At 55.5% G+C, this 17713-nt stretch overlaps 1 protein-coding gene and 1 long non-coding RNA gene across 4 annotated transcripts in view; one reads left to right on the top strand and one right to left on the bottom strand.

The window, feature by feature from the left end:
• The window catches only part of LOC145713446 (uncharacterized), a 222069-nt gene that overhangs the window by 94715 nt on the left and 109641 nt on the right, over positions 1–17713 (top strand). The gene's annotated exons all lie outside the window — the stretch shown is intronic.
• Positions 2810–15986, bottom strand: SLC5A5 (solute carrier family 5 member 5). Of its 3 annotated transcripts, none has more exons than XM_081792172.1 (15): positions 15412–15986; positions 14552–14617; positions 14099–14150; positions 13839–13906; positions 13174–13289; positions 12618–12758; positions 12407–12536; positions 11436–11524; positions 10735–10847; positions 10570–10640; positions 10050–10136; positions 9780–9973; positions 5859–5983; positions 5006–5121; positions 2810–3885 (listed from the first exon to the last, which is right to left on the bottom strand). In XM_081792172.1, exons 1-15 carry the CDS (start codon positions 15766–15768, stop codon positions 3721–3723), a joined length of 1890 nt encoding a protein of 629 aa, XP_081648298.1. In that variant the 5' UTR covers positions 15769–15986; the 3' UTR covers positions 2810–3720. The 3 variants fall into 3 exon arrangements, with proteins under 3 accessions (XP_081648298.1, XP_081648294.1, XP_081648299.1); XM_081792168.1 differs by having other exon boundaries at positions 13174–13328; positions 15412–15985; XM_081792173.1 differs by lacking the exon at positions 5006–5121 and having other exon boundaries at positions 3786–3885; positions 13174–13328.

Raw genomic sequence — 17713 nt, 5'->3', positions numbered from 1 at the left:
TCTCTCGCTCCCTCTCCCTCTGCCCCTCCCCCACTTGCATGCACAAATGTGCACACGTTCTCTCTTTTCTCTCTCTAAAAAAAAAAAAAAAAAAAAAGAATAAAATATTAGGAAAAATTTAGCCAAGGAAGTGAAAGACTTGTACACTAAAAACTACAAAATGTTCCTGAAAGAAATTTAAAAACATAAATAAATAGAAAGATGTCCCACGTTCATGCACTGGGAGACTTAAACTTGTTAAAATATCAATACTACCCAAAGTGATCTACAGAGCCAATGCAATCCCTATCAAGTTCCAGTAGTGTTTTTTTAAAGAGGTAGAAAAATCTAAATTAAAAAAAAAAACTATCATTAATTTCATATGGAATCTCAAGGGACCCCCAAACAATATAATAGACATTGTGATATTGAGATTCATTATATATATATATATATATATATATATATATATATTCATTCAGATGACCAAAAAATATATATATATTTATTTTTTTTATATGATCGTAGTTGATTTTTTTTTTAATTTTTCTTTTTAACGTTTATTTATTTTTGAGACAGAGAGAGACAGAGCATGAACGGGGGAGGGTCAGAGAGAGGGAGACCCAGAACCCGAAACAGGCTCCAGGCTCTGAGCTGTCAGCAGAGCCCGACAGCGCAAGACTTGAACTCACGAACCGCGAGATTGTGAGCTGAGCCACAGTTGGACGCTTAACCTACTGAGCCACAGAGGCGTCCCTAAAACGTTAATTTTTTACGTTGTCTATATTTTACCACAAAAAAAAAAAAAAAGAAAAGAGGGATGCCTGGGTGGCTCAGTCAGGTAAGCGTCCGACTTCAGCTCAGGTCATGATCTCACAGTCTGTGGGTTCAAGCCCCGCGTCAGGCTCTGTGCTAACAGCTCAGAGCCTGGAGCCTGCTTGGGATCCTGTGTCTCCCTCTCTCTGCCCCTCCCCTGCTAGTATTCTGTTTCTCTCTCTCTCTTTCTCTCTCAAAAAAAAAAATATATATATAAGCATTAAAAAAAAATTTTTAATGTATAATTTTGATTGGGGTGCCTGGGTGGCTCAGTCGGTTGAGCGTCTGACTTTGGCTCGGGTCACATCTCGCAGTCCGTGAGTTCGAGCCCCACGTTGGGCTCTGTGCTGACAGCTCGGAGCCTGGAGCCTGCTTCCGATTCTGTGTCTCCCTCACTCCCCGCCCGTCCCCCACTCATGCTCTGTCTCTCTCTCTGTCAAAAATAAATAAACGTTAAAAAAATGTTAATGTATAATTTTGATAAATCAAAACTACAAATTCTGTTCTGCCAAAGGTCATCTTTAAAAGGGAAACTGCGTTTAAAATAGTTGGGAGGCCAGAAGAGGGCGCTCTGACGCCTTACCAACTCATTGTCAATGGTGGCCCTTCAAGGGGAAGAAGCCACCTTGCATTTTCCAGCAGGAAGGAGCTTACTCTACTACCCCTGCAGGAGGAACCGCCAGTGAGAAACCATCACCACCCTGAACCCTCACTTTTCCCCAACCCCTCCCCACTTCCTTCTTTTTCTCTACAAAGTAATGTTCCGCTCCTTTGTCTTCTAGACTCGGCCACGGTCTTGCCACAGCTTGCGAGTCCCGAATTGCAATTCCTCTGCCGTTCCCAAATAAGCCCATTTTGCTGGTAAAATAACGGACTGCTTCGTTTTCAAGGCTGACACGGTGAATGGATGAACGAGCTGGGGCTTGAGCTTCAGCAAAATGAGAAGGAACGAACTCCTGATACATCCAGCCTGGCTGGATCTCGAAAACCTCAGACCAGCTTGTTCTGCCTTAGCCCCTCCTGCCTCTTTCACCCCCACGTTGGGCTGTGCTCTGAGCAAACACCCCCAACCGGTGGAAAGGCCGCTTCCCGTGCTGCTCAGTCATTGGTTTGAAATTGGTAATGGTCCCTTTTAAGTCCAAATCCAAAGGTCTCCGGAAAACAGCCTGTACAGAGGGCCAGGTCTCTGAGGGGTGGAGAGAGACCAGATCTGGACGCATGTGTTAATTTCCTGTGGCTGTCATAGCTTAAAATAACAGACATTTATTCTCTCACGGTTCTGGGGGCCAGAAGTCCAAAATCAAGATGTTGGCAGCCTGTGCTCCTTCTGAAGACTCTAGGAGAGAATCCCTCTCTTAACCTTTTCCCTGGCTTCCGGTGGTTCCAGCAATCCTTGGTGTCCCTTGCCTGGTAGATGTGTCCATTTCTGTGTCCATCTCTGCCTCGGTGTCCATGTGGCTTTCTCCCTATGTGCCTCTTCTCTTCTTATAAGGACGCAGACATTGGACTGAAGGCCCACCCTAATCCAGTACGACCTTATCTCAATCTAACTAGGTACACTTGCCAAGACTCTATTTTCAAATAAGCTCTCGTTCTGAGGTTCTGGGTCTTGAATTTTGGGGACACCCTGTGGAAATGAGCCGGGGATGCTCCCTTGGGGACCAAAGGAGCCGCAGCAGTTGTGTGGGCAGAGGTGAGTGCAGCCAGCTTTCAAGAGGCCACAGCAACCCCAAGGCGCAGGTGCAAGGACAGTGTGGAGACTGGCAGGGTCCAGGCACAAAGAGAGGTGAGGAAGGGGTGCTTTAAGAGCAAGTCAGAAGGGGAGAGAAGCTAGGGGTCAGGAAGGGCAGCACAACACACCCCGATGTGGCAATTATTACCTTGCTCTGTTGCTTTAAATACTCGGGTTTATTCATTCACGGGCTTGGGTCAAGAGACCCTGAGACTCACACTCAGATCTGACGGAGGACAGCGGAGGCAGCAGCCAGAATGATTTTTCAGAGAGCACAGAACATCAAGCGTCAAAGTCCGTTTATTTGATGTGCATGGAGTAAGTCTCTAACCAAAGTCAAGAGCATCCCCAGCACGTGGGTTTGCCCAACCTAAGTGACCCTGTTCACCGGTGACAAGTTGGCAATGGAGCGTCAGCTTCACGCAGCTCCCAGGCCTGTCCCTGCCCAGACCCAGCTCGCTGTGTGACCTCAGGAAACCCCACTAAGCCTTAGTGTATTCCTCTGGGAAGGGGGCTCATGGTTCTTAGTAGATGCGATGGATAGTGTCCAAGCGCAAAGAAGAAGATTGAAAACGCTATTTCTCTCTTATCCTCCCTTCTTGCTCCCAAGGTCAAGGGCCATATGATGTCTGACCCTTCAAAGGGAGGAAAACAGAGAGGTGAAGGAGGAAGAGCTGGTGCCCGACTCTCAATGAATCTCTAGTTTGCTCTGTGACCTTGGTCAAGTTGTCCCTTTCCAGACCTCAGTTTCCCCATCTGTGAAATGGGGTGCAGGGGGTTGTGCCTGAGGACTTTCAAAATCCTTGCTAAGGTTCAGACATGTTCCAGAGGAGCCCCGGAGACTTTCTCAGACCCTCATCTTGGGCCTGGAGTTTTCCCATGTTGTCCAGAGGGGACTCCAACATCTTTCCATTGAACGTGGAGAAAAATCTGGCTTCGTTTTGGGGGAGCAGGCAAGGGTGCAGCACCTAAGACTAGGGACTGGCTGGAAGAAGGGGGCTGGATAAAATGACCTCCTAAAGGCAGGGCTTCACCTCTTTCCGTAGGGCGGGACATTCAGTCCCAGACTCATTTGCATAGGACACAGTCCAGCCAATCGGAGCCCGAGGCTATGCTCCTGTGGCCTGGGAGTGGCCCACCCTGAGGTTCCATCCCAGGAACCTTCGGGGTTCAGTGGTCAGTCGCCCGCTGGCTCAGAGGTGGGTCTCCCGAAGGTCCTGGCCATGGTCATGTCCACTGCTGGGGGTCTGGGAGCCGGCTCCCTCCACCTCCTTCTGCCCCAGGAAGAGCGGATGGTCCTCATCACTGGGCAAGAAGTCAGGAGGCCTCTTGGCTCCAGGGGGCAGCTCCTCAGCACCCTGGAGGGGAGAGAGAAGAAATCCCATTCAGAGACCCCATTCTACTGTGTCAGCTCATCCCGCAGATGGGATCACTGAGAGCCTAGAAGGAGACCTGGGGAGGGTCGCACAATTGTCCCCTTGGTCAGTGCATCAGCCAGTCCTGTCCCTTCTGCCTCCAAAGTCCCCATCCACTTCTCTCCCCCAATGCCCAGGCGACCTATAGTCCAGGCCGTTAAAGCTTGCACGGATGCATACCTCCCTCTCTCTCTCTGACTTTCTGCCTGCTCTCCTTTCAAGAAAATAAATATTTCCCTTCAGCAGCTGGAAGGAGCTTTCAAAACACTCAGCCAAATCCCTTCCCTCTCCATACCTCCCCCTTTCAAGCTTCTGGCCTCAGCCTTTGCACCTGCTGTGCTCTCCATCAACAATGCCCTCCCCCCAGATCTTCTGCAGGCTGGTTCCTCCTCCCTGTGGGCTCTAGCTCTTACCTCTTCCAAGAGGCCGCCCTCATCACAGGACCCTGTTTTATTGTCCTCGTGACCTGCTGAGATCCTACTCATTTCTCAGTTCAGCTTTCCCCTGCTCCTCCTAGACAGTGGACTCGAACCCCAGCCCAGAATAGGCCTGGGGACACAGCAAGTGCGTAAGAAATGAGAAAATGAAACAGGGATTCCAAAGCAGGGGCGGGTCTGGATCAGGGACAGCATGTTCCAAATTCAGGGCATTCACATAGTAACCACATGGCTTTGGCTGAAGTTGGTCTACTCCCTGTTGTGTTTCTTATGTAAGATTTTCTCTAAGTTGACTCACTTCTGAATTAAGTAATTTTATTTACAGGAGGGACTTTGCATCAACACCCTAAAGGCAAACCAGTTTCACCTGCCATAGATTGAAACTAATTGTAAAAATGATACAAGGAAATGAACAGTATGAAATTCTGCTCAGTCTTTGCTAAGGAAATAATAAAAAGTGTTGAAGACACATCACCTCTCAGTGGAGGCTTTCCACTGGAGGTAACAAGAGGTTGAGAAAGATAGTGACTCACCATGTCCCTCCCCTGAATTATGGCCATGCCCAGAGCACCCAAAGTCATTTCACTGCCCTTCCCCCTGCTCTGGGAGCCAGCCCTGTGACTGACCTTCCCCAAGCTGTCATCCAAGGTAGCCGCTTCTTCCTTGGGGGCCACCGATGCTGTCTGTCGTGCAAGGTCCCACCACAGCAGCCCAGGACCCAAGGCACTGCGCTTGGTGGGGCCTGAGGGAAATGGGGGTATTTAGTGACAGGGCAATGAGAACTGGAGACCAAGCACAGGAAGGGGAAAGGGAGACACTGATGGGTCCCAATCTCGGGCTCAGTAATGACCCACTGGGTGCCCTGGCAAGCCTCTGCCCTTCTCTGGGCTTCAGTTTTCTCATCTGCACAGTGAGGGGATGTAATACATCAGTGGGTGGCTGGGCAGGTCCAGTGTGTGGTTCAATATTTCCCCAGCATCTAGAATGACGCCTGGCACAGAAACGGGCTCAGTAAAGCCCAGATGAGTGTCAAGTCTGAGACACAGGAAGCAAGAACAGGTACTGTGATCACTATTGATTTCTCTTGATCTCTCTCCACTTCTCGGTGGCATTCAGAATTCCAGGAGGGACACGGAGTCGCCAAGGCCCTGACGAGAAGAGATTTCAGCACAATGGACAGCGTCTCAAGCTCCACCCCACGACCTCTAGCAAAGACTTCGTTTTGGAGGCAGAGGAGGGACTAAGAGTCAGGCAGAAGGGGGGAGGGGGTGCCTCAGTTTCTGCCTTTGCAACATGGGACAAGCCCTGCGAAGTGCGGGGTTGTCCCGAAGACGACACAGCATAAAGGCTGCAGATGCATCCAGCACGCGGAGACCATTTGGCTGACAGGAATGTCCTTCCTCTTCTCCCTGCCCGGTGGGTCCTGGAGGCAAAGGGATGCGCAAGGTGATCTCGGAGAAGGGCATACACCTTGCTTACCTGTCAAGCAGCTGACGAGGGCTCCAAACAGCACAGTGCTCAGCGTTCCCAGGGCACCATAATAAAGATAGGAAATGGCGTAGAAGCTGTCAGCTAAGGCGGGTCGACCGGGGTCCATTTCAGGGCTGGGGGTGTGAGAGGCAGGCATGAGTCCAAAAACCACTCCCAATCCGTTCTAGCCCAGTCTTCCATTACTGCCCACTCAGATGTGTGCAGTGGTCACTTCTCTTTCCCTCCTGCTAACGCACTGCCACCCACAGGTGTTCTCTACACACAGCCAGAGGGAGCGTTACTAACAGGTAACTCAGATCACCTCCCGCCACTGCTCCCCACCCTCTGTGGCTCCCTAGGACCCTCAGAATCTACCCAAATTAAACTCTTAGAAGAAAACACAGGTGTGTGCCTCTTTGTGACCCTGGATCAGGTCATCGTTTCTTAGCTCTGACACCCAAAGCACAAGCAACCCAGGAAAACGTAGATAAACTGGACTTCATCGAACCCGCAAACTTTTGTCCATCAAGAGGATGAAAAGACAGCCCACAGAGTGGAAGAAAATATTTGCAAATCATACATCTGATAAGGATCTAGTGTCCCGACTACATAAAGATTTAAAGAACATACAAATTACCACTCGACCATAAAAAAGAAATGACCCACTTAAAAAACAGGCAAAGGGTTCGAATAGGCATTTCTCAAAACAAGGTGTAAAAATGGCTAATAAGCACATGAAAATATGGTCTATCATTAGTGATTAGGGAAATGCAAATCAAAATTACAAGCGAAACAGGTGGAGGGGAGAGGGAGGTACAGGCTTCCAGTATATTAAAAACCACTGAGATGTACGCTTTTTGTTTTGGTTTGGTTTGGCTTTCGTTTTTGCTTTAGGAGGAGAGAGAGAGAGAGAGAGAAAGCACATGAGCAGGGGAGAGGGGCACAGGGAGAAAGAGACAGAGAGAGAGAGAGAAAATCTCAAGCAGGCTCCACATCACGGGGTTCGATCCCATGACCCCGGGACCTGCGGCACCCAGGTGCCCCAAGTTGTACACTTTAAAAGGGTGAATTTTATGGCATTTGAATTATATGTCGATGTTTATACAACCCTATATTAGTGAGTAATATTAGGAAAATAACTATTATGTTTTAGGTAAAAGAAAGTTTTGATTTATAATCTAAACTTCTATAGTTTATGTTTTTAATTTACTTTTTAGAGATTTTATTTTATTATTTAAAACAACGTTTTTAAAGCGTATTTACTTATTGTTTGAGAGAGAGAGAGAGAGAGAGAGAGAGAGACAGCACCAGGTGTGGAGGGGCAGAGAGAGAAGAGAGAAAATCCCAAGCAGGCTCCGTGCAGTCAGCACAGAGCCCAAAGTGGGGCTCAGTCTCATGAACCATGAGATCGTGACCTGAGCTGAGATCAAGAGTCGGACGCTTCGGGGCGCCTGGGTGGCTCTGTCGGTTAAGCGTCCGACTTCGGCTCAGGTCATGATCTCGTGGTCCGTGAGTTCAAGCCCCGCGTCGGGCTCTGTGCTGACTGCTCAGAGCCCGGAGCCTGCTTCCGATTCTGTGTCTCCCTCTCTGTCTGACCCTCCCCCGTTCATGCTCTGTCTCTCTCTGTCTCAAAAATAAATAAACGTTAAAAAAAAAATTAAAAAAAAAAAAACCCTCTCTCTCTGACCCTCCCCGGTTCATGCTCTGTCTCTCTCTGTCTCAAAAATAAATAAACGTTAAAAAAAAAAATTAAAAAAAAAAAAAAGAGTCGGACGCTTAACCAACTGAGCCACCCAGGCACCCCCAGATTTTATTTTAAGTAGTCTCTATGCCCAACATGGGGCTTGAACTCATGACCCCAAGGTCAAGAGTTGCTCACATCACCAACGGAGCCAGCCAGACATGCCCCTAAACTTCGGCAGTTTAAAAATATTCATTGGGGGGGTGCCTGGCTGGCTCAGCCAGTAGAACATGTGACTCTTGATCTCAAGGTTGTGAGTGCGAGCCCCACGTTGGGTGTAGAGATGGTTTACAAATAAAATCTTAAAAAAAAAAACCTGTTAAAAAAATAAAAGTCATCGTTAAATGATACTGCATATCTGCTCTTCTCTGTTCTTTATGAAAGATGAAATAAAGGTTAAAAGACTGACCAAAAAAACCCTATAATGAGATGTCATTTCACACTCACCAGGATGGCTAGAATTTAATTAATTTATTATTTTTTATTTTATTTTATTTTTTATTAAAAAAAATTTTTTTAACGTTTTTATTTATTTTTGAAACAGAGAGAGATAGAGCATGAACGGGGGAGAGTCAGAGAGAGAGGGAGACACAGAATCTGAAACAGGCTCCAGGCTCTGAGCGGTCAGCACAGAGCCCGACGCGGGGCTGGAACCCACGAACTGCGAGATCGTGACCTGAGTTGAAGTCTGACGCTTAGCCGACTGAGCCACCCAGGCGCCCCTATTTATTATTTTTTTTAATGTTTATTTATTTTTGAGTGAAAGAGAGCGTGAGTGGGGGAGGCGCGGGGGCGGGGACAGAGGATCCGAGGCCGGCTCTACACTGACAGCGGAGAGCCCGATGCGGGGCTCGAACTCACCAACCGTGAGATCACGCCCCGAGCTGAAGGCGGGTGCCCAACTGACTGAGCCACCCGATCACCCCAGGATTTTAAAGAATGGAAAATAACCCTCATGCAGCCGCTGTGGGAAACAGTCTGGTGGTTCCTTGAAAAGTCAAACGTAGAATTACTATGTGGGGTTGGGCGAGGGCACCTGGCCGGCTCGGCCAGAAGAGCATGCAACTCTTGATCTCAGGGTCGTGACTTCGAAAACAAAAACAAAAGAATTACTATATGATCCAGCAGTTTCACTACTAGGTCTAAACCAAGAGAAATGAAAACACACGTCCACACCAAGACTTGCACACAAACGTTCACAGCAGCACTGTTCGCAGTAGCCAAAAAGTGTGAACAACCCAGATGTCCAAGGGATGGGTGGTTAAACAAAATGTGGTCCATCCGTACAGGGAATATTATTCAGCCATAAAAAGGAATCAAGCCCTGATATGTGCTACAATGTGGACAAACCTTGAAAACATAAAAACAAACAAAAACAAAAAAACAACACCTTGAAAACACCGTGCTGAGTCAAAGTAGCCGGACGAAACAGGCCCTATGTTGGATAATTCCATGTACGAGAAATATCCAAAAAAGGCAGGTCCGTAGCAAAAAGGAGCAGATTAGGGGTGGCCAGGGGCTGGAGGGAGGGGGAAATGGGGAGTGACTGCTAATGGGTACGGGGCTTCCATTTGAGGTGATGAAGATGTTCTTGACTTAATAGTGACGGTCGCATAACCTTGTGAATATACTAAAAACCACTTTTAAGTGGTTGATTTTAATTACACCTCAATAATATTTATGATAATAAAGAATCAGACCAAATTCTTCTGGCTGGACCTCATCTCCTAACCTTTCTCCTCCCACTAAATACCCCCCAACCTCACCAAACCTCACCATAGTTGGAAGGCACTAAACTGAGGTGGCCTCAGGGCCTTTGCACTTTCCCTCTCTCCACTGGGAATGTCCTTCCCTCACCTCTTCCCAAGAAGATTCCTTCTTTTTTTTTTTTTTATGTTTATTTATTTTTGAGAGAGAGAGAGAGTGTGAACAGGGGAGGAGCAGAGAGAGAGGGAGACACAGAATCCGAAAGCAGGCTCCAGGCTCTGAGCTGTCAGCACAGAGCCCGAAGAGGGGCTGGAACCCACCAACTGTGAGATCATCACCTGAGCCGGAGTCAGACGCTCAACCGCCCCGAGCCACCCAGGCGCCCCAACACATTCCTCCTTCTCCTTCGGTAACTCATTAAGAGCCCCGCCCCCAGCCACACCCTCTCAGGCCACGCCCGCCCTTCAGACCAACCCGCTCACCTGGGGCTCTTGCTGGAGGTGTTGGTGGCCCGGAGCAGGCCCTGGAGGCCGGAGGTGTTGGCGGAGGGCACCGCACAGCCGGCGGCCGATGACGGCAGGACTCCCAAGGACTGAGCGCCGGGCGGGTACAGAGTGGCGCCCACCGCCACCCACAGCGAGAGCGCCAAGCCGGCGGCCAGCCCGGAGAGGACACCCTTGGGGACAGAGCCTACGTCAGGGGAGAGAAGCCTCTCCCCCTCCCAACCCTGTGCCCCGCCCGCCCCCACTCACCGGAGTGTTGCAGGCAGGGAGAAACATTCCCAGGATGAAGGCTCCAAGGAGGGGGCCGCTGATGACTCCCATTACGGTGAAGGAGCCCTGGGACAGTGGGTGGGGGCGGGGGAGCTGAGGGCAGCGCCACCCCACCTCTCCTGGCGTCAGTCACCCCGCTGGGAAAGCCAGACCTGAGGAATCCCACTGCGGGGCCTCGGGAGACCTCTCCCGGCTTCAGTTTCCCCAAAGGGGAGGGGACTCCCCGTTCCTGCCTCTGTCCCCTGCGTGGGAGGCAAAGACCGCTGCTTCTCTGTCCTGACAAATTCCGGTCCCGCCTCCAAGCCACCGGGCCGCCCACCTCCCACCTCAAGGTGCCACCAGCCAGGTGGCTGGCGGCAGAATGCATCAGGCCGGTGGCATCAGACAGAACCCAGTTCCGCCACAAAAAGAAGCTAGGGCCCTCTGGGGACTTCAGTTCAATGCGGGTGATGCCCCCCTCCTTGTGGGGATGGGGCTGGGCCCTGGAGGGGGGGCTCACCTGGAGGACGCCTCCCCCCAGCAGTGAGGACAGAGCCGCCACGGTGAGACAGGCCGAGCCGTAGATGAGTGCTGTAGCAGATGGGGATGTCACCCTCAGCAGGGAGATGCCCCCCTGCCCTGCCCCTGAGTCTCCCCCCTGCACACCCCCCACCCCGGAACTCACAGAGCCCCTTGGAGATCATTACGAGTCTCCGGGGTGTGATGCTCGGCAGCCGAGGCTTGATGAGGTCCTCCACGGTGACTGCGGCCATGGCATTGATGCTGGTGGATGCGGTGCTGGGGGCGGGGAGGGTGGTCATCAGGTCCCATCGAGGGACTGGCCACACACCCCCTGGGGGAGGCCCCAGCTGCTCAGGCCATCTGACTTCCCAGGACCCCAGCCAGCCCAAGGACAGAGGCCTGGGTGACAGAATACCCCAAGAGCGGGGGAGGTGTCTATGGCCCCACCATCCCCGCCCCCAGACCTGAGACACCCCCACGGGCGCAAGGATACCCTCGACCAAAGACACGAAGGACACGAGTTATCGTTACAGAGCCATCAATATTGGGGCACAGAGAACGGGTGCGTGGAGCAGGGGTGTGACAGAAGTCATGCAATATTTGAAAACACCAGAGGGCAGGAGCAGGGGACCACTTGGTCACAGCCGTGCCCTGGGATTTAGAACAGCGGTAGCACATGGCAGGTGCGCTCAATCAACATGTGTTTGGGGGAAGAAGGAAGGAAAGAAGGAAGGGAGAGGGGAGTCAGGTGGGGCCCTGAGCTGCCCACTGGGGACCAAGCAGGAGCTGTAAATGAAGGACACGCCCAGAACATTCTATCCCACAGGGGCTCAAATGTGGCCGGGGTTGCTCAGGACTGCTCACCTGAGGGTACCACTGTAGGCACAGGCCAGGAAGAGCCCGGGGACTCCTGGCAGGTCCTTGAAGATGTCCAGCACCAGCAGGGGCATGTACTGGGGGGAGGCAGGGGTCGACCTCCAGGACAGCAGCCCCCCAAGGACAGGGGATTCTGTCTGTCTCCACACTGCATGTCCCCGGGGCCCAGTGCAGCCCAGGCGCACAGCGGGCACTTGGTGTGTGTTTGTTGATTGACTGCATACACCCGAGGATAGTCACTGAGCCCCACCGCGCACAGAGCCCTGGGATCCCAGTGAGGCAGAGTCCCGTGTCATCTCCATTTTATTGACAAGGACAGTAAAGCTGACAGGTGCAGTCCTTGCCTGCGGTTGCACAGTCAGGCACAGTCCAGCATCTGACCCCAGGGGAGGACAGCAGGTGGGCTAGCCTTCCACCTTCTGCTAATTCTGAACGGACTCTGAACCAGGCATGGGTCCTGCCCTGGTGCTGCCCCTGACGTGCCTGTGGACCTCGGGCAGTTGCTGCCCGCCTGCTCCAGCCTCAGTTTCCCCATCTATAAAGTGGGGGCCGTGACAGCCTTGGCCTCATCGCATGTTGAAGGATTTTATGGGAGACCAACTGCTTGTGAAGGGAACAGCATGAGGCACAGAGTAGGTGCTTGGGACACGAGAGCTGGCGATCATTATTAATCTCAACACCGTCATTTCGTGCTGGACCACGGTCCTATCCCCTTGACATCCCTCAGGGAGTCTGACTCTAAATCTGAATGTGCCCCTCCCCTACTCACACCCTCCCCCCCACCCCCTCCCCCCCAAACGCCACACTGCCTCATCTTCCCCACTCCTTCCAGATCCTCTTTCCTGCCCCTGGGCTTCTGTGCAGGCTCTTCTCTCTTCTACCCTCACCCCCCAGAGTGTAGAAATTCAGAGTGGGGGTGGGGAGGGTAGGAGTGGCCTAGGAGCCCGGCCCGGACTTACCTGGTCTGGGGCAGAGATCCGCCCTGCAAGGAGAGGGTCGCAGTCTATATAGATCGTGAACATGATCACGCCACAGCCAGCAGCGCTGAACACGATCAGGATCAGGCCCAGCTGGTTGATGAGCAGGGCCCTGTGGGGAGGGGCAGCCTCAGGCAGAGGAGGTGGGCAGCACGGCCCTGACGCCCCCACTCGGCCCCTCCGAAACACTCACAGCTTGGCCTGCTTCTCTGTGCGACAGGCCACATAGCGCTGAACCTGTGCTTGGTTGACGCCATACATCGAGAGCCACACCAATGTGCCACCCACCACAAAAGTCCAGAATGTGTAGCGGCTCCGTGGGTCCGGGTTAAAGCTGGAGAAGGGCGGGGCAGGACAGCCACAAGGGAATGCCGTACTGACTTCACCCTCTCAAGGGCCCCAGATCGACACTCTGGACCTTATGGGCCTTAAGGGGATTTGCGGGATGGGTTTTGAAGCGTGAGTAGGAGTTTGCCAGATTGAAAATGTATTCGTTGGTTTATTAAGTCGACCACGTACGCATTCAAAAACCATTCTTCCTGTGCCCAGCTGGGACCTCCGAGAGCCTTGAGTCTCCAGTCTGGGCTGGGGGACGTGGTGGGACAGATGGAGGGATGGGGGCTGGGGGAGTATAGAGAGGGGAAACAAAGGTTTTGCCTGTGGGGAGTCTGGGGAGGGGAGCAGGAGGCATTGGTTGGCGTCCCCCAGGGCAGAGGGACGTCAGCTCCACTGCTGACGGTTTTACTCACTCCATCAGGTTGATCCGGGAGTGGTTCTGGGCGATGTCAAGCACGTGCCTGGGCCCACCCACCAGCACGGTGCCGCGGGCCAGGACAACCCAGAAGCCAGCGAGCATCACCACGACCTGAAACACATCGGTCCAGACCACAGCCTTCATGCCGCCCTGCAAGATGTGAGCGAGAGGGAGACAGGGGGTCAGACAGGCATCTGCCTGAAGCCAAACCCAGTTTGGCCACCAGCAGGGGCTGGGACCGATGCCCCCTCTCGGCCTGTTTCCTCAGGAGGATTTAATTAGTTAACCTGAGGAAAATATCTGGAATGACTCCTGGCACACACAAGTGTTCCGTGTGCGTGAACGAGTGATGGCTGCCATCATTATTATGACAACTCCTAGCTGATGCGACCCCAAGAGATGGGAGAGGGACCCAGGGGATCCTGTTGTAGCCCCTGGATCCAGCCCGTCCCGAAGCTGGCCTAGCCCTGAACTCTCCGCAATAAGCCTTTCAAATTACTTTTCACTATTAAGATGAGGAAACCGAGGCCCAGCTGGGATGCAGGCTTCCTTGCAGGAAGGAAAAGGAGGGAGGGGACGATGGCCTCAGGGTGTCCCCCACCCAGCGGGCGTGGAGCCCCTACGCGGGGTGGGGATGGCGGCGGGGAGGGGGGCACTCACCACAGTCGTGTAGAAGGTACAGATGGCTCCAGTGGACAGGAGCGATGCCCAGATGTCCAACCCAGTCACTGTGCAAGGAACCCCCCCCACATTAGGCCTCCGGGCAGGGGGCGGACTTGGCCCCAGGGCCTAGGCCCCTCCTCTCTCCAGGATTCTTTCCTTCCGAGTCTCTCCTGGGCTGCTCCTCCCCTTTCCTTTGGTCTAGTCTTGAAGCCCTTGCGCCCTCCCCGTCACCCTCCCCTCACCTCCGAGAATCAAACCTTGATTCAGGATGAGCGCGGGGGCGTAGATCACGATGCCAGTGTACATCACCTGCAAGTAGAGAGCGGGGCCGGGTGAGGCCCGCGGAGAGGAGGGGGAAGGAGCAGGAGAGGAGGAGAGCGGTGCCGGAGCCGGCGGCGTCGGGACAGCAGGGGATCAGCAGGTGGGGAGGGGGAGGAGTGCGGGCGGATGGGCGGGGCCGGGCCGGGTGGGGGCGGGGCCGGGCGTGGAGGGGCGGGGCCCTTTGCGGGAGTTAGCGGCCGGGCCTGGGCGGGGCCTTCCAGGATCAGGGTGGGACCCGCGCGACCCGGTAGTGATGGATGGGGGGGGGGGGGTGGGTGGGGGGTGGGGGGGGCGGGGGGGCGTGCTGTGGGCGGGGCCGACGAAGACCGGGACCCCCAGCGGGACCCGAGCGGGACCCTGCGGGCGAGGGCAGGACCGAGGCCACTCACTGTGGCCACCAGGTACTGCAGGGTCCCGCAGAGCCGCACAGCGCGGCTGAAGCGCAGCTCCAGGTACTGCAAGGAGGAGCCGAGGCTCGTGGTCACCTGGGCAGGTCCTACCCAGGAGATCGAGGCCTCCGGGGTGCTTCGCCCGCCCTCCCGGCTTCTGCCCTCCCTCCGGAGGCCTTTCTGCTCTCCGCTCGGGCCCCCGCCAAGCGCACGCATTCCGACCGGTCTGCAGGCACCTGTGCGCAAGGCGTGTGCCCGGGAAGCCCGGTCCATCCTCAGTGCTCACGTCCCTCCGCCCCCCACCGGCGGCTCACTGGCCCCCGGGGCGGCGCCGCTCTGAACAAACACGCGAACTGCACAGCGCCTGTGGCCACCTCCCGTCGGTCGCCCACTGTGGACCGGTCACGATGTTAATCCCTTTACCTGCTGCCCTGAAGGGAGGTCCCCTAGTCAGCCCAGTCTGACACTTGGGAAACCCGGGCCGAGCGAGGAGGCAAGTCAGGTTTCGAACCCTGGGCCCGCTGTCCGGCGACGGCTCGGGCGTGCGCACGCCCAGGCATGTGGGGGGCAGGTATGAGCCTTCCCACACTCCGTGCACATCTGGCTCCGCCTTTCGCGGGCTTCCACCGAGGAGAACCGGGACGGCGGCTCCTCTTCCTCCTTCCTGACCCTCCCCCCACTGCCTGGGGCGACTTCCCAGAACCCTCTCGTAGGGCTGCCTGCCCCCTTCCTCTCCCCATTAAAGCACCCGAGAGCCCGCCTGCGGCCCCCTGGGCAGCGCTTCAAAGTCCCAGGGCCTCCCCGCCGCATCCCTGCGTTCTCAGCCGGGCGGGTCCTGCCTCCGGGCCTCCGCCCGGTACCTGGTAGGTGCTGGTGAGGCCCAGGCGGTAGAAGACCGGCAGGAAGAGCACCGCGGTGAGCAGGGAGTTGAGCAACTGGCCCAGGCACATCCAGATGAACTTGAGGCCGTAGCGGTAGGCCTCGGCCGGCACGCCCAGCACCTGCACCGCCGACATGAAGCTGGCGGCCAGCGAGAGGCCGACGGGCAGGGCCGCCAGGCGCCGGCCGCCGGTGAAGAAGTCCTCGGCGCTGCGCTGCCCGCCCCGCGCCAGGCCGACCCACAGCCCGATGCCTGTGGACACTAGCAGCATGAGGGCGAAGACCCCGTAGTCCCAGGGTCCAAACGCGGCCCGCGCCTCGCCCTGGACGGCGGCCATGACGCGCAGGTGCGGGGGGCCGAGCGCGTCCTCGGCCCTTTTAGCCACCCCGCGTGCCCCGGGGAAGGGAAACCGGCAGCGGCCGAGGAGGCAGGGCCGCGTGGAGGCGGGATGATGCTCGGCCCCCGCAGCGAGGCCGCACGCCTGTCTCCGTCGCTCCCTGGAGGGAGGCAGCGACGGGGACTCGGGCAGGGGCTCCCCGGGCAAGGAATCTGTGGATCCTCGCGGCGGTCGCCTGCCTCCCCGTCCCTCCTCGGCGTCTACGCGTCTGCCGTCTGTCTGTCCGTCCACCTCGCCTCCCCCTCTCGGCCCGGGGCTGCCCAGTGCAGCGGCGTGTCCCCCGCCCGGCCGTCGGTCCCTCTCCCTGGGGGCTGGGCTCAGCGCTGACCACCGGTGGCCTCCGTGGGGCTTAAAGGGGCAGCTCGCGGCGACCGGCTGCGAATTTATTGGCCTCCCCGGGTGCGCGAAACTCCGCCCCTGGACTCGGGGGCGGGCAGGACCCGCACCCTTTCCGCGCAGGACTGGGTCAGAAAGGCCCATGACCGGCCACGTGGGTGGCTGCTGGGGGAGGCTCCCAAACGCCCCTCTTACTTTGTGTGACGGTTTCCTCTCACCACGAGCTGTTAATGTCTCGCGTCGACATGGTGGAGAAACTGAGGCTCCGAGATGGCATATGTCACTCACCTGAGGCCGGCCACACAGCTGGGAGCAGTGGCCTCCGCATTCAGATCGCCGCTGTGCTTTCTGTGCCTTAGGCTGAGGGGAGCTCACTCTCCCACGGGACAGGGGTTCACTTTCTGGGTTGTCCTGCCGCTTGAACCCCTCCCCCAACTGGCATCTGGACCCACTCCCTTTCTCCGGAGCCCAGTGGGAGGGCATCACCAAGCCCCAACCTCGGGCTAAGCTGAGTGGGAAACATTGGGGTTCAGGTCTTAAATGCACACGCTTGGGGGAACCTTTGTCATTGGGCCTCAGTTTCGCCATCTGTAAATGGGCAGATAACAGCCCCTGCCTCGGAGAAACAAACTGAACTTGCATAATACAAGCCCGGCACAGAGTAAGCACCTCATTCACTATTCATTTGTTGTTTCCAGCACGGCACCGGCAAGGAGCGACGGTCCTGTGCCAGGCATTAAGTGTATGTAGAATGGAGGTCATGGGGGAGGGGCTGTCCGTGGCCATGAGCCAGAATAAATGGAGGACCACGACTACTTGGGAGGTAGTATCTGACACGTCCCTGTGGCACAGGTGAGCAGACCCAGTTTGGGGAGGCGAAGCCCGTGGCCTGGGGTCGTGCCATCAAAGGACGCAGACGCTGTCGTCTTGGGGCCCTTCGCTGGTGGACCAGAGGGACTTTGGCCACTGGAGGCTCGGACCTCTGTGCTTGAGTCCTGACTTGGTCTCCCCAAACTGGGTTCCCTCCTTGCAAAAGCGGGAGGGATCAAAACAGCGGGGTTGTACCGGAGTCCTCCCCAAGCCTCTGCCGCCCCCTGATGGTCTCCTCTGGTCGACACACGCCACTCTTGCTTGGTCCAGCATCTCCCCCCTTCATCCCTTCGCGTCCGGCGGGGGGGGGGGGGGGGGGGGAGACTGCCTTCTCGCTCCCTCTCTGCGAGCGGTGCGGAGCGGGCCTGCACCCCACCCCACGGGACTCCCATTCTGCGGCTGCCACACGGGCATCTGTTGCCCGCTGTCCTGCACTCCTCAACGCGGGCCAGGAGGGTGGGGAGGACACCGAGTTCCTTTCCTTCCTCCGCATTCATGTTTTCCAGGCCCGGCCTCAATGCACCCTCCTGGAAAATGTGGTGGGAAAGAGGAAATCCGGGTGGGGATCCCCGTCCCCAAAAGCCGTGCAAACGGATGCAAATACATGCAAACCTTTGCAGAGCAGGCCAACTAGTCCTCATCGCCAGGGGGGTCCCGGGAGCGGTTACCGGCCCCTGCC

The sequence above is a fragment of the Panthera onca genome, chromosome A2 (genome assembly GCF_046562875.1).
Source record: "Panthera onca isolate mPanOnc1 chromosome A2, mPanOnc1 haplotype 2, whole genome shotgun sequence".
In the NCBI taxonomy this organism is placed as follows: Eukaryota; Metazoa; Chordata; class Mammalia; order Carnivora; family Felidae; genus Panthera; species Panthera onca.
This window is presented reverse-complemented; position numbering and strand designations above follow the sequence as displayed.

What these genes read in the sequence shown, in the direction of transcription:
- SLC5A5 (XM_081792168.1), bottom strand. Translation starts at nt 15,768, where the DNA reads ATGGCCGCCGTCCAGGGCGAGGCGCGGGCCGCGTTTGGACCCTGGGAC. An exon ending in GGATCTCTGCCCCAGACCAG is followed by an intron (nt 11,525 to 12,406) that starts GTAAGTCCGGGC and finishes GCCTCCCCCCAG; the next exon opens with TACATGCCCCTGCTGGTGCT. An exon ending in ACCTCCAGCAAGAGCCCCAG is followed by an intron (nt 5,984 to 9,779) that starts GTGAGCGGGTTG and finishes TCACACCCCCAG; the next exon opens with CCCTGAAATGGACCCCGGTC.